Source organism: Tiliqua scincoides, chromosome 3 (assembly GCF_035046505.1).
Source record: "Tiliqua scincoides isolate rTilSci1 chromosome 3, rTilSci1.hap2, whole genome shotgun sequence".
In the NCBI taxonomy this organism is placed as follows: domain Eukaryota; kingdom Metazoa; phylum Chordata; class Lepidosauria; order Squamata; family Scincidae; genus Tiliqua; species Tiliqua scincoides.
The window spans coordinates 89,415,369-89,440,275 of record NC_089823.1 but is presented as its reverse complement, the minus strand read 5'-3'; the positions used below and the strand labels follow the sequence as shown (position 1 = coordinate 89,440,275).

Here is a 24,907-nt window from a genome sequence, read left to right as displayed (position 1 = left end):
TGACATATTGATAACAACCATGTGTCTCAATGTCTATTCATTGATTTTAGAAAGGGCCATTATATCATTGATCACCCAATTATAAGGCTTGCTGTTCCAACCCACTAATGTTTAGAATGGACTGTACCAAGTGTTGGATCATCGTGATTTCATGCTCTGTTCGAGCATGCCACTGTTGCTAAGATTCTGGCACTGTGGAATATGTACAAGCGCAAATATTTGCTTTCAGCAGGGTTCCAGCCCGTTCTTCTGCCCATGCAAGGTTATGGCCAGTTGTGTAATATTTTTCTGCCTGTGTGGTTTGAAAGGTTCTAAGCAAATGGATTTACTTACGAGAAAGTATGCTTCAGATTCTTCAGAACTTATGGCACCATTTTCTTTGGTCCCTTGACTTCTTATTTAATCCTTCTAATCTCTGCAGTGCAGCTTCTTCTCTACAATGCGGGATTTACAGTAAGTTCTTCTTGTATTCCAGCGATCAGTTGGATGCTGCTGTGTAATCAAAATGGCTAAAGTTGACACCTATCATTCTTGCCCTGCTGTGCACAGGCTGTCAGTGAAGACTATTGACTATGATGCTGATCAACTTGAAGATGGATGTACCAGGTACTGTAGTTGTCTCACACAGTACTTATTAAACAAATGTTTTGGAACCCTCAAAGTCTGCAGGCAAGCAAGCAAACACACTGTATAGCCCTGCCTCATCCAAAACTCAGTTGACCCCTGGAATAGGAAATGGCCAGGGTGGTTACTCCTAAGTGGCCTCTGCCTCATCATAGGTGACTCCATGGTTTTTTGAGAGCTAAATACAATTGACCAGACATCTTGAACGACAGTGGAGAAAAACCTGTGATGTGACTGAACACAAGTTGGAGCTCTCTTAGGGTTCAATCCTAAACCCTCCTAGCTCTGGTGCTGAGCTGCAGCGCTAGTGCTGGGTGCCATAAAGTATGTTTACATCACTGGGGGAGCAAGATGCACCAGGCTGGGCCTGTGTCAGTTGGCATTGGGCCCAGCACCAGGAGGCCAACACTAGCGGAGGGCCCATGGCAAGGCACACCATAGGGTGGTTGTGTGGGGTTTCTGGGCAGGGGGGAGGAGTTCTAGGGTGGGGAGAGGGTGGGAGGAACTGGGAAGAGAAGGGGGTGGGACTGGGGTAACCCTGCTCCACCGGATCCTATCCTCCACGTCATGCTGAGCAGCCCAACACGGAGCTCCTCCAGTCTGTGCTGGCAAAATAGTCGGCGCAGACTGGAGAAGACCCAGTCATTTTTTAAAATGAATTTCCTGTGTGTGCTTGCATGTGTGCACATTAACACACTCACAAAGCGTGACTAATACCCTGTGTGGCAAAAGATGCAGGTACTTGGTATAGGTAGATAGGGAAGGTACATAATGTCTGTGAAACAAGCATTGCATGTTAAAAATGCAAGTAGCATAGTACATGAGTAACACAGAATAGTAATCCAATAAACAGTGGCTTCAGGCAAATTAATGAAGCCTTTGGATGGATGGATGGATGGATGGATGGATGGATGGATGGATGGATGGATGGATGGGCAGAATGACAAACTGAGACAATGAGTAGATACAGAAGGAATAGTATGGCATATTATTATTATTTTTAGCAGGGGAAGTATATATAAATATATAACAGTATTTATATACCACTTTTCAACTAAAAGTTCACAAAGTGGTTTACAGAAAAAAATCAAATAACTAATGGCTCCCTGTCCCAAAAGGGCTCACAATCTAAAAAGATGCAAAAGAACACCAGCAGGCAACCACTAGAACAGACACTGCTGGGGTGAGCTGGGCCAGTTACTCTCCCCCTGCTAAAAAAAGGAGCACCCACTTGAAAAAGTGCCTCTTACCGAATTAGCAGGGTATAGCTGGAGAGACTATTTGAAAATGGGTTGTATTTAGCCATACGCTGAGGGTGCAATCCTGAGGCGCCCTTGGACTGGCGCAAGTCCCATATGCCAGCCCAGAGGGTCGCAAATATGCCGTAGGGCAGTGGTTCTCAAACTTCCCTGGAGATTTACTCCCGGGGTAAGTCTTTGCAGGGGCGGGGGCATTGGGAGTGCAATTTCCGGTTTTGTCGTGCTTGGAACTTTCACTGTTTACCAGTTCACTGTTCACTGTTGGGGGGCGGAGTTAACACTCAGTGAAGTAGCAGGGAACCTTGGAGGGCTCCGGGGGGAACTGCTAAATAGATGTGTTTTCCAAGGACCTCAACAATGAGGTACTCTTCGTTGCCAAGAAGAAGGAACGAAGGCTGAGAGCTTGAACGGAGCAGTCTCTTGAAACGGCGGTTTCAGAGATATTTCCCCGATTGCTCTGTGCTGAATCACATCGTATCCCAGACGCCATCTTCGGAGATGATTCGGACAGCTGAGGACTCCCCCCCCCCATGGCCTAGATAAAACATGAAAGTGAACAAAGCCTTTAATTGTGAGTAACCAGTTCATTAAAAGGCTATAAAAAGAATTGCAATCAAGAGGTTGGAATGAGGGAAAGACAACTTTAAGATTATTTATGTTGGCTTGCAGCCACCCAGAGGGGAAAAGAGCGAATGTGGATTTAAAAAGCCCCTGATGGAGGAGTTTTTTTTCTTTTTATTTGTAACAAGGATGATTGGAAGAAAAGAGATAAAGGATCACCCTGTTGGAATGGTATGCATGGAAAAGAAATTAACAATTAATCTTTAAAGTATGGAACAATTTTCACTTTCGTTTTTGCCGCAAAAGGCTTGACTCAGGCCTGAACAATTAAAGGTATACTAACTTAATTTGACAGTGTTATTAACTTGAATTGGATTACTGACCCACCCCTTTTGAATATAAAAACTTAATGACTATCTTTGACAAGAAGGGATGCAAGACAATAAGAATTGGGTGATTCTTTAACTGTGGGAATCGGCTTGATTTCATACTGATAAGAATGATATCAAAAAATTTAAAGGATGTTAGCGAAAGCCAGACCTCATTAATGGAGATGTTGCGAGAATTCAGAAATGAACTGAAGCAAGAGGCTGGAAATCTATCTGAACAAATGAGGCAAATAAATTCCTCCCTGACAAACAGACAAACAAAGAAAAGTATGGTGGGGATGGAAAAAAGAATGGACCAAATGTCAGATGAAAACTAAAGAATTGGAGATTTTTGTAATGAGACAGGAGATGGAAAAAGCAGCATTTATTATTAGAACTTGGAATTTTCAGGAAGAAAAAAGAGGGAACTCTCAGAGAAAGAGAGCACGTCCTTTCAAGAAGAAGAATCTGGATTAAATTCAAAAAGAATAAAATGGAGAAAACAGAAGAAGAAAAGAGAGCGATCAAGAAATATAAGGGAGTTAAGAGGAAGAAGACGGAGTGGAAGGAGCAGTGGGAGGAGCAAGAAGGAAAATATCAACAAGACAGAGAACAAAGAAAATACTAAGACAGGAAGGGAAAATGGCTGAATAACAAGCGGAATTTTTTTTTGTAGATATTAATGGATTAAATTCTCCTCAGAAGTGAGGAGTATTCCATTAATTATGTCAAATCAAGTAAATGTAAATGAAAACAAAGTTGGAACACAAATATTAAGATAATTAAAGTGGTATTAAGATAATTAAAGTGGTATCTTCTAAAGAGAATTTATATAAATTGTTTTATAGATGATATTTAATGCCAGAGAAAGTAGCAAAAATGTACTCTGGATCATCAAATAATTGTTAGATATGCAAAGAGAATGAGGGAATTCTTCATTATATGTGGTGGTTATGTGGAAAGTAAAGAAATACTGGAAAATGATATATATTGTTACAAGAGATATTGAATTGTGTAGTACCATTCAAACCGGAAATATTCCTTTTAAATGTGATATCAGAAATTGAAGACCAATATAAGAAGACCAATTTTATTGTACATATCAGTATAGCAGCAAGAATATTCTATGTGCAAAATCTGAAGCCTTTTTATGATTGGATAAATAATTTTAGTTAAACAATAGTGATTGTTTAGTTAAATCATTAATTAGTATAATGACAAATAGGATAATTTTTGTACCAATGATTTTTTTTAAAATCATTGTTGATTTCTTTTTTGGATTAAGACATGTTGTAATCTATGGCCAATATCCTCATGTGTAACCTATGTAGTCCCAGCCCTACGTTTAACCCATTTTCCTTACCTGTATCTGTAATAAATAAGTAAACTTTGCGCAAAAAAAAAGGAACTTTCACTGTTTACAAGCCGCGGAGAGCCCTGCAAGTGCAGCGCTGGGCTCCCCACACCCCCTGGATCCTGGGAGCATGTATGCTTTGTGAAGATATAGCCCCCTTCCCCCCACAGGGGATCCTGGGGGGATCCTGGGGATCGCTTTGCTGCTTCCCCCCTGCCCCCACCCCTTAAAGGGAACGGGGCAGCTTTACACAAGCTGATGGGTCGTGACCCACCAGTTTGAGAATCACTGCCGTAGGGAACGTTTGCTGTTCCCTAGGTGAACACACTCAGAGGTGTGCTGGCCTGCGGAGGCTGATACAAGCCTCTGCACCAGCTTCCTTGGTGGGGGAAACGGGAGGTGGGGCTGGGATCAAGCACTTTTGCTGGATCCCAACCCTCATTCCCAGGGAGTTTGGAGTGGCGTGAAGTCACTCCACTCTCCTCTGACTTGTGCTACCTCAGGAGGTTGCACAGGTTTGAGGAGACCCATTGGGGCAAAGGCACTTACCCAGGAGAAAGGGGAAAAGTTTCCCCTTGCCTCTGGCTGAGCCGCCTTGGGCCCCTATCCTGTGCTGGATGCAACAATAGCCTCTTGGCTTGCCTGTTCCAGCGCAGGGTAGGATTGCACCCTTACTGTCAGGTCTCAGCCAATTTACATTCTGGGACTCAGAGGAGCTGACAGCCTGCCCACCCAAATGAGTCAGAATTCAGCACATAGTCTAAAAGAGGTAGCCTCAAGTTGTGCAGCAGTAAAGAAGTAGCAGAGGCTATGGTGGCAAGTACATATTCAAGAGCAGGCAGAGGCCAAGATCCATGGCAGAAATAGATCCATAGCATTTGCTTCGGCATGGGAAAGGCGGGGTGTAAATATCACATAAATGAAGAAATAGGAATCAAATTCAGGCTAGCTGTTCATACTAGAGCCCACTCAGACTTGGAAGCAAGCTTTGAAGTCAGGGTTTTTTAGGGACTGATGTGCTCTGATTGATCTTTGGGGTCAACTGACTGGAGTCACAGGCAGGTTTGTACTGCAGCCTAGATGGTGCCCTGTAGTCTAAAACTTGCAGCTGAATCTTGTGGGTACCTGACGCCACCAGGATGAGTGTTCCAGTGGTGTTCAGCACTTTCTGGCTGTCACAAAAGGCAACATGCTGGAGAGCAAAGCCTGGCTGGCTCCACAAGTGATGAGCAGCTGGCTCCATGCACCAGCAATGGATGACCACTTGCCCAAGTAAGTATGCTCAGGTGGGAGGGAGGCTGGGGTTGATTGGGATGTGGAAGCAATGGGAGCAGGTTTGGAGGGGAGAGCTGGACTGGGAAGGGGGTGGGTTCAGTGGCAGCAGTTTCCACCATATCCTAACCCAGGCCTTGATCCCCTGATCTGTGTCCATGCGAACATGCACCAGCTATAGAGCAGGTGCAGGTCCAAGTAGACCCAGTGGCCCGGCACGGGCTTATCCCAGTGCACAAATTTTCATTTACCTGGAGAAAGCCTCCGGATGCCAAAACACCCTGCGGGATACAGGAGCCACCGCATTGGCACACCTGTGTTGCAGTGCAGGGAGTTGTGTTGGACAGGGCTGTTAGTCCAATAGGCTGCAGTAAAACCAGAATGCAGGTGACACAGGAGGTGAGGTGCTGGACCGTGACTGCTTGGAGTCCTGGTTTCTGTTCTATAAAATGGGAATAAAAGCAGCTCTGCTTCAATGGGTTATTGTGAAAAAAATAGCATAATGGTTATAAAACACTTTGTGCATTAAGAGCGCAAAGATTGTATACCAAGATCCACAAGGGCTGCTAGCGTGCTCATCCATGCAATGGGTTTCCTTCCCTCATCTCAGGGTATTATCATTTGTTGTATTTCTTTGTGGTGTTTCAAAATCAAATAAACGTAAATGCATCTGTCAGTAAGTTCTGTCTGACAAAACTGCCGTTGACGTAAAGGGATGTGGAACTCAAGTGGAAGATGATTAATGTTCTGCGTTTTGTCACAGTGTCATTCGTGACAGTTATAGCATTGGTGATGGAGGAAAGCATGCATATTTGTTCCCAGTTGCCTAATTGGGCGGGCTCAAGGAACATGAAATGCACCTTGAACAGGACTTGGATGTATTGCTGCTTGGGCTTTTCTCTCTGCTTCTGTAGGACACACTCGCTGTGTGAGGACACGTCTTCAGAATTGCAGAGAGTCATTTCCATGGAGACAGGCGGCCTGCCTGAATCCCGACGGAGCTCATTCACAGGCAGTGGAGCAATGGCTAGGTAAGCTTCATTTGCAAGACGTGAGGCCGTTGACCTTGCAAGAGGTTACCGGTATCTTCTCTTATCGGCAAGCGTGGTGGGGAAGGAGGATGGCCGAGAATGTTGATGATGGCATGAATTTGGTTCATACGAAGATATTGTAAAATGCATTTACAGATTGGTGCATGGTTGACTTTGATTCTATATGATCAGGTCAGTCCAGATTTTTGCTGTGTTGAGCTGGTTCAGTAAGATGAGACAGAAAAACACATTCCTATTAGTTCAATGACAGAACAGAAAAGTGAGGGCAAAATCCTGATTTTACTGAAATGATAACAGAAATATGTGGACTAATCTTTCATTTAACCAATCAGTTCAGTTCCCACGATTGATTTCTAGGAGTGGGAAGTTAGAATCTTGACAGCTTTTCTCAGCCAAATGGAAAACATGCCCATGTGAAATGGCACCTCGCTCCTGCAGAGGATTCTATTCTTCTGCACATTTTATGTCTATTATGGGGAGAGTCTGAAACATGTGAGAGCTGACACTTCTGACTGTAAATATTGGCATAGTAGAATTCCCTCTGTAAAATACTGAATCAAGTCCCTGTTTTGCCCATGGAAAATTTCGTTGTAGATTCTTATCATTTGGACAAAAGTAAGATTTTAAACCGTGCAACTGTTAGAAAGGAGAGCTATTACAATTTGAAGATCATATGAGAGAGGGTGTTTGGTTGCTGTTGTTAAAGTATGAAGAATTTTGTCAACGTCGTTTTATCACTGCATTTACAGTGGAGAGCAAAGATTGTGAAAATAGGCGTTTGGCTTCCTTTTGAACCTACTCTGTTCATCTATAAATGCACCTGTGGCATAAGGCTTATTCACACCATCAGCGCATGATGGGTGTGGGACCATGCACCTGTTCTCTTTAGTTGCCCTGCTTTCCCTCTGTATGTACAAATGGCCAAATTTTTGGAGTACAATTCATAGTTTGCAGAAGCTGTGAAGAGACCAACAATGATGTAGCTATAACCATAATCAATTATTCAGCACCAGCGTTGGGAAACACCCTGGACTTTGTTATGGTCAGTCTGTACAGCCAGCCTGTCCCCTCCTTCCTTTCAGGTTATCACGGTTCATCTTATCACTGAGCTCCTGGGCCAGGAGGCACTTGCATCATGAAGATCAAAGGCCAGATTCCTTCCTGGAGCGTATCCGAGTACCGGAGCTCAAAGATGTTTCCAAGAGAGACAGCAACACTCAGTCCAACTATGAAGAGCCGTGGAGACTGAAAAAGTGAGAGCTATAGTGGAAGAATATATGTTTTGGATGTTGTATTTAGGGAGGAAGACAAGATCTCTGGTTTTTTGAATGAGGAGCCCACTGATAATTTAAAGCGGTTGAGGTGCTCGATACCAGCAATCTATCAATTCTGTGTAATACTATATATAAGGCATGACTGATTGAGCATTCATCAGTTGTGGGATTCACATTTTTTAGGTTGGAATCATGATTTTTTTGGTCTTATGAGTCTCCACTTCTCATGTTAATTCAGGATATCCTGAATTCTAAACTGCCCAAATTTTCTCCCTTTCCTAAAGTTACAGATGTATAGAGTTACAGCCATGTTGTGCAATTAGCATGAACAATTTTACAGCAACAACAGATATCGCTTACTGTCTGGTGGTCTTGGCGGAGTTCCTGTTAGGGGAACTGACTGGAAAGGCTTGAGGAACAACTTAGGGTAGCAGCCAAATGGATGCTATTAACAGCCAGATCCTTGACTGTCAAGCATTAATACGCTAGAGAAAAGGTTAAAGTGCTTCAGACACCAGGCATGATCACAAACGTGTAGGCCCTGCACATGATCAAGGGCAACTGGTGCCCTAGATAGTTATGCAAAGGGGCTTAGTGTTGTGGTCAAAGTCGACCTTCCTTAATCTTTTCAGCATATGGGCAGGACTAGCAGTTCAGTCTAGGAGGGAGCTAAGGATATATACACAGAAGATTTTTATGTTGCAAGATTTGATTTTTCTCTGTAAACCGCATTGTGAACTTTTTGTCGAAAAGCGGTATATAAATACTGTTAAAAAAAAAAAATAATGGATTTTATATTGCTCATTTGTGCATTGACTCATTCATTCATTCCATTTGCTGTAGTCAGTGGGCTCTGGCCAGATTTAACATCAATTATTCCAACAACAACAATGAAGAGTAAGTACACCACTGACCACCTGTGTCTTGCCTAGCCCCTTCTCGTCTCCCCTGTGCAAAACATGCTGCGGACAATTGTAGGTCAGTTGTCGTGTTTTCGCTGCTTCCAGCTATACAGGTGGAGCCTATTTATCCACGTTAGTTCGGTTCTGTGACTCGGCGTGATTAACAAAAAACGCATTGTGCTAAATCCCATAGAGTTACGCAAATAGGCTGCAGCCTGACACTTCCGGATGGAAGGAAACTGTTATCAATCCCCTCTGCTCCATACTCAGCCCTCCCGCTTCTGTCCTGCTTCTTTCACAGTGGGATGCTGACCTTTAAAGAGTCCAGTCCTATGCCTGCCTACTCAGAAGTAAGCCCCACTGTAGTCAATGGAGCTTACTCCCAGGAAAGTGTGAATCGTTCTGTTTGTGTCGGTTGGAGCAGGAGAGCCTGCACCATGGGGGGGGGGAATTAGGAAAACACTCCATGGGATTGCCTCCCCCTCCATTCTCAGCCCTCCCCATTGCCAGTTGTCCCTGCTTCTTTCACAGATGGGATGCTGACCTTTTGAGAGTCCAGTCCTATGCGTTTCTACTCAGAAGTAAGTCCCATTCTAGTCAATGGGGCTTACTCGCAGGAAAGTGTGGAGAGGATTGTAGCCTTGCTGGGCTTTTTTGTTTCTGTAGGCTGGAGCACGGAGAGCCTGCACCTTCTGGGGGGGATTTGGCAAACACTCCCTGGTTTTTTTTAAAGTAATCCCCACTGTTGCTACCGCAGCTGCCCCTGTGTGTGTGTGTGTGTGAGTGAGTGAGTGAGAGAGAGAGAGAGAGAGAGAGCTCCACCTTGCTGCATGTGCTCTGGCTGCAGAGGTTTTCTGCCCCCCCTCCCCTCTTCACCCTCTTTGCTGGCTCAGGGGCTCCAGGAGTTTTACTGTTCCTTAGCAAGGGGAGCCCCTTCCATGGCTCCAGGGCTATTTCCCTGCCTGAGCCTTTTTGCAGTGTTTTGGGCTGCCCCCAAAAGGATCGAGATGCCATCGAAGGGCAAAGGTGTGTGTGACTTTCAGTTCCCCCACCCCATTCGCATTGAGACAAATCCGCAGATAAAAAATCCATGGATAAATAGGCTGCACCTGTATGGCTTTTGCAGAAAGTAGAGTATTTGCTTGCAGAAGATAACAAATGATCCCCTTCCTTTTAGGAGGCTGCTGCTGATGCTAACCTAGAATTTCCTGGTCACCTTACTGAAAACCTTGTGTTTATAGCCTTACTTCAAGTCCTGGTCCCCACGGATTAAGTTGGCTGATTTTCTGGAGCTTCTTTCTACCAGATTTGTGCATATTGAAGTTGACAGATGTTCATAACATTATTTTGAGTCTCCGCCTTTTTCTCAAGTTTTAATTATCTTGCACGGTACGTTTTGTTCAAAGTTACACCTTTTGGAGTGCACTTCCCCAAACTTCTCCAAACAGAAGCAGCTGTTCCCACATTAGCTTCAATTGTAGAGTCCTTCACTTCTGTATGACTTGTGCTTTCACTTCAGTGGGCATTAAACTACAGCTCTTCTTCTTTTTAAAGCTGACCCAAAAAGTATTAACTATCCCAGACTGCTTTCGCACTGAAAATTTCTGATTTTCCCCTTGTTCTTTTGCCTGTATTTTAGCCTACTTTGTACCCTTTCCAGTTGCCTCCCCCCATGCTTCTGAGATGCCTTAGCACCATAAAAAGGTTTCTGAGTCATTCTGAAGCAAAGGGATTCTGCTCCTTGTTGGACCATTTTCATCTTGGAATGGGAATAGCAGGCACAAATCGTTCAAGAGGGCCAGACAACAGCACACGTTCAGGAGAAACCAATCTTGTGTTTACACATGAGAGTAAATGAGTGAACAGGGCTATCAATTACCATGGTCTCATAAATATGGTATTCGCAGCCTTGATGTGCAATAGATTTGCTGAGATTTGTTTACCAATGTTGTTGTGGACTAGGGTGGAACGGAAGAGGACTTTGACTGACTTTGCCAACTTTGACTGAGACTATTCCTGGAGATTTTCCCCCCCAACATGCTGTAATCCCTGGTGGCCCTCTTAAAATCTCCAGGATTGTTTCTGGTAGTCAATGGGTGGTGAATGCTGATTCCTGGAGACTCCAGACCAATCCTGAAGGTTGGCATCCTGACTAAACTTGGACACCATAGTGTGGAATTGTTGTGGGTTTGGATCCATCATGAGAGAAGGGTTATAATTCCAGTGAAGGAATCAGGGGTGGTATTCAGGTGCTTTCAAAATATCTGTTTCTCCATCGATGCAACCCATGGGAAGGCGGGCAGACAACACAAGGGGGCATTGTAGGGAATGGGAAGTCTGTGCCCACCTTTCATACACCCATTGAAACTTCTGCTTCTGGGTTGTACAAATAGTTGTGCTCAGGAACATGAGGAACATACATGGTGTATGGAGAGAGAGCTGGGTGGGCATACTGGAAACTCAGGACTTCCCATTCTTTGTAATGCTGTGCTGTAGAAGGTCAGGAAATAGAGGGCTTGGTTGACCCTTTTGGGTGTTCCTCCATGTATGAACATTGTACTTGTGTCTGACTGGAATGAGCCCCTACCACACAAACCTGTATATAAACAAACACTATAATCTAGAATCCATTATTTGGAAATAAAGTGACCATCTTGATTTCTGAACCATTCTTATTTGGGAATAAGAGCCATATGAAAAAATGGGATGTTTAAGTAAATATGGTTAATATTGGTTTCATATTGCTTTCAATGGGATTTTCTTTTGCCATATGTGGTTTGGATGTAAATGTGATGTGCTTAGTGGTCTAGACCAGGGGTGTCCGAAGTTTTTGGCTGGAGGGCCACATCATCTCTCTGACACTGTGTCAGGGGCTGGGGGAAAAAATTAATTTACATTTAAAATTTGAATAAATTTGCATAAGTTTACATAAATGAATATATTAAAGATGAACTTATATGAATGAATGAAGGTCTTGCAATAGCTCAAGGCTTATAAAAGGCCTTGCACAAAGCAAGGCTTGCCTTTCCTTTGCTGCCTCTGCTGCATCACAGACATGAAACAGCAAGCAGTGGAGGGAGCCCTCATCCCACAGCCCACACAAGATGTCAAACAGTCACCCTCACACTGAGAGCTGTTGTATCGGGCCAGTGCAGGCTCCAACAAATCTCCAGAGGGCCAGAGGCTCATTGGAGACTGGGGGCTCCCTGAGGGCCACATTGAGAAGCCTTGAGGCCGCATGTGGCCCCAGGGCCGGGGTTTGGGCACCCCTGGTGTAGGCAGAGGCCTAAAGTTTCAAAAGAACCAGTAATTATTGATGAAAAGTAACGGAGACAAGAACAAGTCTTAGTTTCTCTTTGTGCTTAAGTTTTTCCAGGTCTCCCACAGGGATTGTGAAAGTTTGTTGGAACAGCAATTTGTAAATGAAAAGCGCTGAATTATATTCTAATGTTGTTTCCCTTTCTGACACCCCAGGCAGGTTATACCAGGCAGAAATATTTTCCCAGTGGTTGCGTTTGCTAAGGCAAGGCAGTCTGTCTTGGCTGCAATGTCAAGGAATGATTTGCAGCCATCACAGTTCAAATACCAGACAGAGCTTTCAAGCACAGTGTCAGGAAAATAGCGGCTGCTGTCGGAACAGGCTGCCCCTTGTCTTCCTCTGCCAATAATTAAATAAATATTTAGTCGCTGTTGAGTCAATTCACTTTTGAATTTTGAACATGCATGTTTGGTAGGTTTTCTCCAGGGAGATGAGTTGCCACAGAGCAGCAGTTGATGAGGAAGTGGCGTTTATGATAGCAGAATATTTGTACAACATATTTGTACAGTAAGTTGTCTAGGGGTGTCAAACTCATTTCATACAGAGGGCCGAATAGCATTCATGATGTCTCCTCAGAGCCGAAAGTGATGTCATTAGGCAGGAAGTGATGTCATTAAACAGTTCATGACCAAAAATAAGCACTTTTTCTCACTTGGGAACTCATTAGCTGCAAATGACAGAAAATAAAATATACATATCTTGATCATATTCAAGATTTGGGAGAGCTCAATTTTTCACATAGGCTGCCGTTTCAGCAGTTACACCTCAGCATGGCTCAGCAGCTGAGAGCCTGAGGGCCGGATAAAAAGCTTCTGTAGGCCATATCTGGCCCCCGGGCCTTATGTTTGACCCCCTTGTTGTATAGTCTCTCTTGTAACCAGGCTTACAAATGTGTTGTACAGCTCTTGGAAAACAGTCTTGGGTTATTCAACCTACTGACTCTGAACCCGATCTTATTCACACTTTCCTGGGAGTAAGCCCCATTGAATTTAATGGGGCTTACTTCTGGGTAGATGTGCATAGGAGTGGGCTGTCAGGCCCCAATCCTATCCAATTTTCCAGTGCCGGTGCAGCCATGCCAATGGGGCATGCGCTGCATCCTGTGGTGGGGAGACAGTCACAGAGGCCTCCCCAAGGTATGGGAACATTTGTTCCCTTACCTTAGGGTTGCATTGCAGCTGGAAAGTTGGATAGGATTGGGCCCTCAATCATTTTGAAAAATGAAAAGCACAAAGCATTCTGAAAAGCACAGATTCCTACCACATGGTGTTCTGAAAGAGAGATGAACCTCCAGGATACTGTGACTTATTGGCAAACTATAGAACAATTGGCCCCTCTTCCTTTGCAATGCCTGGCACATTATTGCATTATTATTACCAAGGAAGAGGTTGCAGAGCAATTCAGGAATATCTGGATATCATATAGATGCTTAATAGTTTAGTTTTTAACCCTGCTCTGGCATTGAACTGACCTTGTGGCTGTTGCATCTCCCATCTAAGTTTGTACTAGATTGTATATTTAAAAGCATCTCTGTCTTAAGCTGCAGTTTCTTCAGCACTCCCTCCTTGATGAGCTCCTTCTTGCCTTAATTCCCCCTCTTTTGCTCTTTACCTCAACCATTCTCTACTTACTTTTCCTTTAGGTTCTTTGTACTTGGTCATTTCCCTACTCTGTATCTGTCCTGGGTTCCCTTTCCCAACCCCTTTCCCAGTCTTCAACCCACTCCAGTGTGAGATTTTGACTCTCACGGTCCTCACAGAAGCAGGGCTACAAAATGTTAAGTTGCTTGAGCAACTGAACATTCCCTGCCAGAACAGCACCTCAGTCAGGTTGTCTTGAAGGCCTCGCTCTCAATATCACGCAAGCAGTTCAGTCCAGGTGATTCTCATTGCAATGTGGAAAAGGCATTTTGGGCATTTGGTGGGCCGCTGTGAGATACAGGAAGCTGGACTAGATGGGCCTATGGCCTGAACCAGCAGGGCTGTTCTTATGTTCTTAAGGCCCAATCCAAGATGTTTTGATAAAACATTTCTGAGACAAATGTGGTGCTGTGGACAGAAAGTCAGGTTTGAATGAGAGGCACTCGCATGAAAATTGCCTGAAGCATCATTTCACTATTCCTGCCTACCTCCCAGGACTGTTTAATTTATGTAGGGATGGCAAAGGATAGTGTAAGGATGTACACCTAAAAAATGCTGGAGAACATGATTCACAATGATTGTCTGTTGGGAAATGCAGACAGAGGCAGGGAGTATTTCTGATTTACTTATCCCTGCATCACCATAGATGTTGTCTACACCTAACACTTCAGGTTGTTCTTAGGTATAATATAATCTCAGCTAGGGAATGCCTGCAGACCTTACCCTGGTTAATTTATAACCATTTACAAACAGGACTCTCATTGGCTTCTGGATCTCCCATCTAAGTTTGTACTAGATTGTATATTAAAAGCATCTCTGACGGTACATTCAGATTGAGTAAAAATGCTCTTCTGCTTTCTGGATTTCATTCCCACTAGAAAGAACCATCACTTGGATGGGTGCCCCTTGTTTTGATTCATCAGCTGCTCCTGGTTCTGCTGGCTGAGGTCCCAGCAGAAGGTCACAACAGATTGTCACCAAGGGAGATAAATATATCAGGCCTGGCACATTATTACTGAGGAAGAGCTTGCACAGCAACTTCAGGAATATCTGGATATCATAGATGCTTAATAGTTTAGCTTTTAACCCTGCTGTGGCACTGAACTGACCTTGTGGCTTTGGTTCATCTCTGCCTAGAGATGGATGGGGAAACTGTAGCTGTGTATCTTGCCACACCTTTCTACAGCCTTGTGGCCTGCCGTGGAATGCTACAGCTCCATGCAAACCCAACTTGCCTCATCTGCAGGTCATCACCAAGTGTCTCTGCATAGCTAACTGGTAGTGTGCTGAGCACTTGTCAGTATCCAGAAGCTGCAGCTGGGAGCTGGTATCAGCCCATAAAAGGAGTTGCATGACGTGGATGGGGGAGGACAACAGAAGGAGATGAATGAGATGGAGTGGGCTGGGGTCAGGGCAGTCCAACTCCTCAACTGGAACCTATGAGTCCCTTGCTGAGCCCCCTTATTCTCCTGGGGGGCTTTCACCTCAGACCTCCCTGCTAGCCTACTGCCTGGATCCCAGTGCAGGTGAGAGACCAGTGTGGTGAAGCCACCCCATTGTTAAAGTTCAGAACTGTATTTTGAGTTACATTAAGGGAAAGATTGCACTTGAGTGTCTGCCGCATCTGTCTAAAGCAGTGTTTCTCAAAATGTGGTTGGGACCCACTAGATGGGTCGCGAGCAATTTTCAGGTGGGTCCCCATTCATTTCAATATTTTATTTTTAATATATTAGACTTGATGCTACCATGGGATGTGACTGCATTTGGGGAAATGTTACAGACCTGTACTTTCAACAAGCTACTAAGTATACTCTTTTAACAATGATAGTCAATGGAACTTACTCCTGGGTAAGTGTGGGTAGGATGGCAGCCTAGGATTGTTAAAAATTTTCCTGCTTGATGATGTCACTTCTGGTCATGACATCACTTCTGGTGGGTCCTGATAGTTTCTCATTCTAAGCAGTGGGTCCCAGTGCTAAATGCCTGAGAATTACTGGTCTAAGGTGATCATGTTCCTTCATCAGCCTAAGGATGTGGATCTGTCCCCTTGGAATGGGGGGGGGGGTGAGTGAAGTATGCACCACAAGGCTGTAGTATCATTGATGTCATTCATGAGATTGGTCATGAGTGGCTCCATTTGTCTTTAGAATGGTAGTCCCAAAGCAGGGGGACTGGGGATTGTTTACTAACTCCCCCAAGATCTTCCTCATGTGGTCTCATAGAGCACAATGATGCTCCACCCGTCCTCCCCCAAACCAATAGGCATATGATTTCACTGGGCAGAATCATATGGAGAAAAGGACTTTGGTGCTTGCAGTGCTCCAGTGCCTACTAGCTCTAGCTCCTCACCCAAACCCCTCTGCCTTGAAGGTGAAGAAGATGAGGGGCTGGATTTGGGTAACCAGGTTGAACTTGAGCCCACGCAAGACTTAGGTAATGACTTACTGTCATTTGACTTGTGAGGACGTGGATATGCACTTCATTTTTTTTTTTAAAGCAGGTGGTATTATATATTTAGAAATGCCTCTGTTTATTGGTGGCAAGTTCATCATGTGTGAACAAAACTGTTGCAAAATCAGTCAACCGCTCTTGTAGTGCTGCTGTGTACCTGGTCTTTCTGCAGTAGTGCAGTAGTGCAGCCTCATTCAGTTTGATGTATTGACCAGCAATGTGTGACTGTAGGACAACCTCCTCTCGTCTCCCTGAACTTGCTCCCTGTGTTGTAGCCCCAGCTGCTGGTAACCTAATGACAATGCTAAGTTCGTTAAACTATGCTATATAGAAAGAAAGAGGAGAAGAAAGAGGAGAAAAAGGAGGAGGAAAAGAAAGAGGAGAAAAAAGAAGAGAAAAAGGAGGAAAAGAAAGAGGAGAAAAAAGATGACAAAAAGGATGATAAAAAAGATGACAAAAAGAAGGAAGAAGAGTAAGTATAAACTGGAATGACTAATCTTTGCAACACATGGTCCCTATCCAGTGTCCTGGACATGCTATGGTCAGCTAATCATTCCTACCAAGTCTGTCAGCTCATGGATGGCAAAAACTCTGGTCAAATCCTACAGCGGTGTTTGTTCATTCTAGAGTACTGTCATTCTAGAATGTTGTAATTGCCCAGGACATTTCTGCTAGATATAGAACACTGAAGGCTATAGTTCACATAATACACACAAACGCCTGGGCTACCATCTAAGGCAGTGATTTTCAACCTTTTTCATCTCAGGGCACACTGACAAGGCACTAAAATGGTCAAGGCACACCACCAGGTTTTTGACAATTGACAAGGCACACCATGCTGCCAGTGGGGGCTCACATCTCCCTTTGGCCCCATTAATAAATAAGCGTCCACCAAATTCCTATGTCACACCTGTGGACCACTCGCGGCACACCAGTGTGCCATGGCACAGTGGTTGAAAATGGCTGATCTAAGGGCCCAATCCTATCCAACTTCTAGTGCCGGTGCAGCCACAATGCAGCCTTGAGGAAAGGGAACAAATGTTCCTTTACTTGAAGGAAGCCTCCATGACTGCTCCCCATTGCAGGAGGCAGGGCATGCTTCGTTGGTACAGTTGCATCAGGGCTGGAAAACTGGATAGGATTTGACCCTAACTCTCTCCAGTTTAGTTTAAGTTGCTCTTCTGTAGGTTCATTGCAATGTACTGCTGTAATGTTTATAGGTCCACTGCCACACCAGTGGGATGATCAAGTGGGTCTTTCCACCTGGGAGACTGCCAAATCCATGGGATTGCCCCATGTAATTGGTCCCATCCATGTGGTCACATGCTTTAGGCATTGCCACAAGATGAGTTCATGGAAAAATTGCTCCCACAATGCTGTGTAATATGTCAAGAACACCTGAATTAGGCATGCTTAATTCTGTGGAGATCCATGAGGTTAAGCATGCCTAACTGTGGTGTACTGAAGTTCCTTTGTGTTGGAATAATACGTTCAGTTGTCTCCCTGCAGGAACATGAACTAGAACCCTGAATTCATAGGCCTTGCAGCACACTATGTGTGAGTGTTATGCTTACAGGATGGTTAGACATGGATGGCAGAAGTAGACAGACTTCTGGTTGCTCCCTTAGAACAGTTTAAGAAGTGCTAAGAAGTGGCTGCCCTGGATCTGCCTCTTTCTGACTTCTTATCACAGTAGTGTGTTGGGCTACTATAGATACAGGCTGAAGCAAATTCCTGCCAATCTCTAACTCCCTTGCACCAATCTAACTGACCCTGAAGTGCCAAATGCTGCACAAACCAGCCATGAAGGACGGAGCTGATATCTTGGTTTCCAATGTGAAGATCACTTTAACTGCTAGCTGATCAGATGAAACCACACTGATATTCCTGTTTCCCAGGGCCAAAGTAGAAGTGATGGGGGGAGGGGAGATGCTTTTCAAAAAGCAGCCATAGGGGGCTCTGATTTGGTTTGGGGTCATAGTACAGGGTGGGGGAGGGATTTTAAATCATTCCCCCCCACTAACTGCTTCAATCTAAATTGTACCCCCAAAGTTGCAATTGGTCACAGAGAGGAAAACTTATGAGCATGTGCATATGCTCACACAGTCATGAAATGTCCATGTTACATCTAATTTAATCCACTGTCAGGGATCCCCAGGCCTGTGCATATTTCTGCACAATTCTGCAAATAGAAGGGACCAAACTGATTCCCAGAAGTGTGTTGCAAAGAAGACATTCCAAGTGTGTGCAGCATTCTATTAGTGCTAAAAAATCCAGTGTGTTAAGGAACAGTGGTAGTAATATACCTACTGGTAGTAAATATGTAGTAACAGTTCTATTGTTGTAGTACCATAGTATCGGACTAGTAGAAATTGTGGGTAAGAACACCATGTCTGGTTTCTTCTCTGCCCTGGGTTTACTTACAAAAATTTAAAGAACAGCAGAGAAAAAAAATCCATGAGGGCCTCTGTGTTTGAATTTCAGCCATAATCGTTGACTCTTTTGGGCTCATAATAGTCTATGCTGGCATGGATTTGTATACTGTAGTAACTTTCAAGATAGGGGAATGGGAATTCATAGTCTAATGAAAAGAGGCTCTCATGGCTATTGGTAATATGGAACACACTTGATTGGACACCTTGATCTCTTCAAGCCTCAAGAAGCTGTGGAATGCTCTCAGTTTAAGCATACGATAAAGGCACTTAAGTTGTCCCACTGGTCAATGACAAGGTCAACTTCCCAGCTTTGGCTGAAGAACAAACGTATTGGTGTTGTGTTGGAACAGATTAGATCACTACCAGTCAGGTTGTGGAACTTCCTTAATGAACTGCAGACTTGGCAGCCTGCTGTTGAACAACTGATCACCCTGGAGCATGGAGCATTTCCGAGGTCTGTGGTCATCTATGAGTACAGATCTGAATGTTTTTCCTTTCCAGGAAGAAGAAAGAAGTCTTTGTGATGGACCCTTCAAGCAACCTGTACTACAGGTGGCTGACAATCATTGCAACACCAGTATTTTATAACTGGTGTATGATCGTGTGTAGGTAAGGAGTATTCTTTAATGTATACTTTATCTGTTACTGCAGTTTCATTTGGGGGGCCTTTGATTCTTCCGCAATGCACTCAAAACTTTGGCATGCCTGCAAAGTCTTTGTAATTGTTTAACATTTTTCAAAGTGCTTTTTTCACTTTAGACAACCATGCAGATAAAGTTCACAGCAAATTGTTTGAATATCCAAAATGGATTTTCCTTCACAGTTTATCTCCTCTCTCTTCCTTCACTCCCCCACTTTTTTTTTGTGGTTATACTGATTTTGATAAAAAAAACCCTTCACTAAAGAGAATATGTTACATTTGTCTAACCATGATGCTACCTTCACCTATCTAGATAAGTATTGTCTATTCCAACTAGCAATCACTCCCCAGCATGTAAGGCAGAGAAAGAGCTTTTTCAGCTTCAAGATCTGAGATCCCTTTTCAGAGGGACAATAGCCCTTGGCCCTTGGGTGTGATTTGCCCCCACAACCCTCAGATTCTCACCTCTTGACCAGTTTAACTCTTGCATGTAGATGAATCTGTATCTGCCCAGGCAAATACTACAGCAGCCGCCTTGGGGTGCCCTTCGGGGAGAAAGGCGGAATATAAATCGAATAAATAAATAAATAAATAAATAATAAATAAATAATAAATGTTCTGAACTGCCTTGTCCCTGCATAGCTAGTTGCTAATCTCACATAGCTCACTATTGCCTGTCTGTCTCATTGCATCAAAGGCACCATCAACCTTCCCCTCAATAGGCTCACTTAAAATCTGATTTTAATATTTTATAAATACTTTATATAATATAAATTTTGAAATATTTCTCATTGCCTCTCACATTCTTAGATCTCTGTGGCATCTGGCATGCCTGCCACTCTTTTCTGTAACCCATCAGCCTTCTTCCTTAAGTCTACAAGAAATGAAATGAGAGGTTTGCATTAGCCCTCCCAACACATGGCTTTGTCCATGCCCCATCTTCACCCAAGCGCTATATGATCTTTGCAAAGCAAGCTTCATACCTACAGTGGCTTGCAGGCGCCATCTAGTGGCTTCAATGCAGCAACCCACAAACCATGAGTTACCTTATTTTTGCTGAGCTGCACTCAGGACATTTTCCCTGGAATAATTTCTCAGTTCAGCTAAATCTGCATCTGTTGTCTGCTCATTCTATTGTTCAGTAGCAGGAAGACGAGCTTCAGGTAAGAGAAAAGGTAGCTTGCTGGTTTCAGAGTATGAATGAAGACAATAGTCGTGAGCCAGCTCAGCATTAAGCACCTCAAGCCCACATGTTTTCAGTGGAAGGCTTAAGCATGTTCTCTCCCACTGATGTCAATGGGAATTAAGAGTGTTTAAGTGTCTGGATTGCACCCTAATATTTCTGAACCATTTTTTTTCCTAAAAAGGAGGAGGAGCCATTCATGCTACCCTGAGCACTGTTGAAAACCATCAGATAAAAATGGAATAAACAAAGATCAGCCTGTAGGCAGAGTCTTAGTGCTCTGAAAAGGCAAAAAAAAAAAAAACCACTCACAAGCCATGAAGCTATATGAAGCTGCATCACAATGAAAGGAGGGCTTAAAAAAACTTCTTATTCAAGCTGACTAGTTCTGTGCATTGTGCTGAGTTTTGAACCCAATGGTAGGTTTAAAAACCAGGATGGTGCCGTGGGGTAGGAGTTGGACTTAGACATCAAAGATCCAGGTTCAAATCCCTACTCAGTCATGAAGCATCCTGGGTAACCTTGGGCTATCTCTGTTTTACCTACCTCATAAGGTTGTTGTGAGGACAAAAGGAGGGGAGGAGCTATGCTCACCACCCTGATTTTCTTGCAGGAAGGGTGGTATAAAAATGTGGAAAATAAATGAACACATCTTTGGAGGTACCTCCCCTCAGGCACAATTTCCTTGGAAAAAGACGATGAATTACATCAGTACATTTTATGTGTTTTATTTACATTTTGTTAATAACCCCTGAGAAGACAGGCCTTAACCCATTTTTGCCCAGCCCACAGGTGTACACATTTGATCCCTGTTGCATATATGCAACATTGGGCAAAAATGGCTAAAGTCTATCTAGGTAACACTTCCACTAACCCGAACCTGGGCATACTCAAGTGATTAGGAATCTGACCCTAGTTTGAAGAGGTTGAACTGTAATTGCATCTCCAAGCTTGTGCTGCAGGCATGTCCATAGGATATATGGTGGTACGAATGTTGCTATGAAAATCAACAGTGCCAGAGGTCTAAAAACACCAGCATATTTATTGCATACAGGAGGGATTGAATCTTCTATGCCTTTTTGCTTCCTTAGGGCCTCTTTTGAGGAGCTTCAAATGGAACATGTTGCACTTTGGCTGTTCTTGGACTATTCTTCTGATGTTATCTATGTCCTGGACACAATGGTCAGATTTAGGACAGGTGAGTCCTTTGAGCAGTTGCCTGCTGTTGAATGACATGGAGTTGACTGCTTAAGAGAACTGGCCACAGTGGTCAAAAGAGCAGAATTATAGAGTTGGATGGATCATATAGTACTATAATCTTCCCTAAGAAGAATTTTCTTTACTTACAGCCTAATCTGATTCACGACAGCAGGACCTCACTTCTACTGCTATAAAAGGCCCAGAGGTGGCACAAAAATCATGGCACAAAGTGAGGGCAGCTTCACACCATCTGGTTCAGGACAATGTGCTTTGACTGGCAGCAGCTCTCTGGTTTCAGAAAAGGGTCTTTCCCAGTCCTACCTGGAGAAAGTGGTGAACCTAGGGGACAGTCCATGGGTGCAACTGCTCTCAGGCAGCATGGCTGTGGGGCACTGCTCCTAGCCATACCACCCCAAGGGGTGCTCATGCCCACTGCCTCCCCATTCACTGGTGTTCTGAGGGCTGCATGCACAGCCTCGTCGACCCTCAGGAAGCTTTCTAAGATCTCCAGAGAGCCTTAAAACATCACTTCTGGTTTCTCAGAAGTGATGTTTTCAGGCCCTCATAAGCCCTTCTAATTCTTCCAGAAGTTCTTAAAATGTTACTTCTGGTTTTCTCTGGAAATGACATTTTAAGGCCTTCGGGAGGCCTTAGAAGGCCTTCTGAGGGGTGGAGAAGTTGCGTGCTACCTCTCTGTCCCTCAGAAGGTCTCTGGATGCAACCAGTGGGAGTTCCTGCATTTTCCTCGGGGGGGGGGGGCGCATTTTGTGGTCCTGGCCCCAGGCATTATAGGGGCCAGGATCGCCATTGCCTGAAGATGCCAGGGATATAAGCTAGAACCTTCTGTGCAGAAAGCAGGTGGTGCTCTTCCCCTGAGCTATGGCCTCATGCGTAAGATGTTTCACACAAATGCATGTACAGAAGCCCCAATGTCATTTTCATTTGTAGAGAAACTATTTTTGGGTGAGAACAGTGAAGAAGTGATGGGATAGGGTGTTTAATGTTCAAAGCAGATGTGCACCTATGAAGCAAAACCATGATGGAGCTAAAGTACTAATGGTCCCTATCCAGTTATGCCATGTTTTGCAGTCTAACCCCCCCTCCCCCGCAAACTGAAAAGAAAACAAACCCTCCAACTGAAGAAATTGTGCAATAAGGCACAAATCTGGTTGGTCGGCAACCTTCAGTCTCAAAAGACTATGGTATAAGACTACAGCAGCTGGTATTCCCAGGCCATCTTCCTTCCAAGTACTAACCAGGCTTAACTCTGCTTAGCTTTTGAGATCAGACAAGATTGGGCATGTGCAAGGTAACAGTTGCTATTAGATTGGCTCTTACACTTTCCTTGTCAAATGATGACTAATTGCATAGATTTCAGGAAGAACAGACATGAATGGTTGTAGCATTGCTGTTCAAAGCTTCAGTTCTATACACTTACTTGGGAGTATATCCCATTGAATACAGTGGGGCTTACTTCTGATCAGTACATGGTATTATGGCATTAGGCATGTAAACTTAGTAACTGGGGAGAAAAAACTGTCTTCAAGTGGAAACTATTTTTGGAAAATTATGGAAACCTTAGGAAGAAGATGCCAAAAATTTATAGAAAATATTTTATTTTCACGGATGTGAAGATGGGCACTGTAATGTAAAATGAGTACTACAGTGTGATTTTAGTAAGCCTTCTGATTTAAGTGCTTCTGCTTAAAGAAATGTGTTGCCCTTTATGTATGTTCTGCTTTTTAAGGTTTCCTCGAGCAAGGACTACTAGTCAAAGATGCAAAGAAATTAAGAAAACATTACCAAGAAACTACACAGTTCAAATTGGACTTGCTGTCTCTTGCACCGACGGACCTGGGCTTTATAAAGTTTGGTTTGAACTATCCTGAACTGCGATTTAATCGCTTGCTAAGGCTTGCCAGGCTCTTTGAGTTTTTTGACCGTACAGAAACAAGAACAAACTACCCAAATATATTTCGTATTGGAAACCTTGTCTTGTATATCCTTATCATTATCCACTGGAACGCGTGCATATACTACACCATTTCAAAACAAATTGGATTTGGAACAGATACCTGGGTCTATCCCAATGTGTCCATTCCTGAACATGGGCGTCTCGCCAGGAAGTATATTTACAGTTTGTATTGGTCAACACTGACATTGACAACCATTGGAGAAACTCCCCCTCCAGTGAAAGATGAAGAGTTTCTGTTTGTGGTCATTGACTTTTTGGTGGGTGTGCTCATCTTTGCTACGATTGTGGGTAATGTCGGCTCAATGATCTCCAACATGAATGCCTCACGGGCAGAGTTCCAGGCCAAGGTTGATTCTATCAAACAATATTTGCAGTTTCGAAAGGTCACCAAAGACTTAGAAGCCAGGGTTATCAAATGGTTTGATTACCTGTGGACCAACAAGAAAACAGTGGAAGAGCAGGAAGTTCTTAAGTACCTTCCCGACAAACTGAAGGCTGAAATTGCCATAAATGTCCACTTGGACACTCTAAAGAAAGTGCGCATCTTTCAAGACTGTGAAGCTGGGCTCCTTATCGAGCTCGTGTTAAAGCTAAGACCGACAGTCTTCAGTCCTGGAGATTACATATGTAAGAAAGGTGATATTGGGAAGGAAATGTATATTATTAAAGAAGGGAAATTGGCTGTTGTGGCTGATGACGGTGTGACACAGTTTGTGGTCCTAAGTGATGGCAGTTACTTTGGAGAAATCAGCATCTTAAATATCAAAGGCAGCAAAGCTGGCAACAGGAGGACAGCCAACATCCGGAGCATAGGATATTCAGATCTGTTTTGTTTGTCTAAAGATGACCTGATGGAAGCGCTCACTGAATACCCTGATGCCAAAAAGGCACTGGAAGAGAAAGGGCGGCAAATTTTGATGAAAGACAATTTAATTGACGAGGAAGCTGCCAAAGCAGGGGCTGACCCCAAGGACTTGGAAGAAAAAATAGAGAAACTCGAGTCAGCTCTCGATATTCTTCAGACCAGGTTTGCTAGACTTTTAGCAGAGTACACAGCAACGCAATCCAAAGTCAAGCAGAGACTTGTACAGGTGGAGACCAAAGTGAAGAAATATGGAAGTGGCACCTTGTCAGGGGATGAGGCTGACAAACCAGCAGAAGAGAAAAAGAATTAAGTGTGCACACTTATTTTAATTCTGCACTGAATATTGCATCTTAAGAGTTACACATAGGTGCAAATATGTAAACTTGGTTATTTTTATATGGACCCCAAGCAAGGAGTTTGTAGTGTTTTTAACTAAAGCAATTGTCCTGTATATAGGAAATTCTTATGTTTTATGATGTTTTTAGATAAAAAAAACCAAATCACTTTTTGTTATTCATTTTGTACAGCTAACA

General features: G+C 43.7%; 1 protein-coding gene across 2 annotated transcripts; it reads left to right on the top strand.

Moving 5' to 3' along the window:
• The first annotated feature begins 505 nt into the window (after positions 1 to 505).
• Positions 506 to 24,684, top strand: CNGA3 (cyclic nucleotide gated channel subunit alpha 3). 2 transcript variants are annotated; one of them, XM_066621150.1, is made up of 8 exons: positions 506 to 606; positions 6,353 to 6,469; positions 7,573 to 7,743; positions 8,608 to 8,661; positions 16,408 to 16,548; positions 19,013 to 19,120; positions 21,426 to 21,532; positions 23,282 to 24,684. In XM_066621150.1, the coding sequence occupies exons 1-8, from the start codon at positions 506 to 508 to the stop codon at positions 24,682 to 24,684; spliced, it is 2,202 nt and encodes a 733-aa protein (XP_066477247.1). The 2 variants fall into 2 exon arrangements, with proteins under 2 accessions (XP_066477247.1, XP_066477248.1); XM_066621151.1 differs by lacking the exons at positions 8,608 to 8,661; positions 16,408 to 16,548.
• Positions 24,685 to 24,907: the final 223 nt, after the last annotated feature.

Excerpts from the sequence above, each read along its gene's own strand:
- CNGA3 (XM_066621150.1), top strand. The coding sequence starts at position 506 with ATGGCTAAAGTTGACACCTATCATTCTTGCCCTGCTGTGCACAGGCTG. Across the intron at positions 6,470-7,572 it reads GGCAGTGGAGCAATGGCTAG|GTTATCACGGTTCATCTTAT; the intron begins GTAAGCTTCATT and ends CCTTCCTTTCAG. Across the intron at positions 7,744-8,607 it reads GAGCCGTGGAGACTGAAAAA|TCAGTGGGCTCTGGCCAGAT; the intron begins GTGAGAGCTATA and ends CATTTGCTGTAG.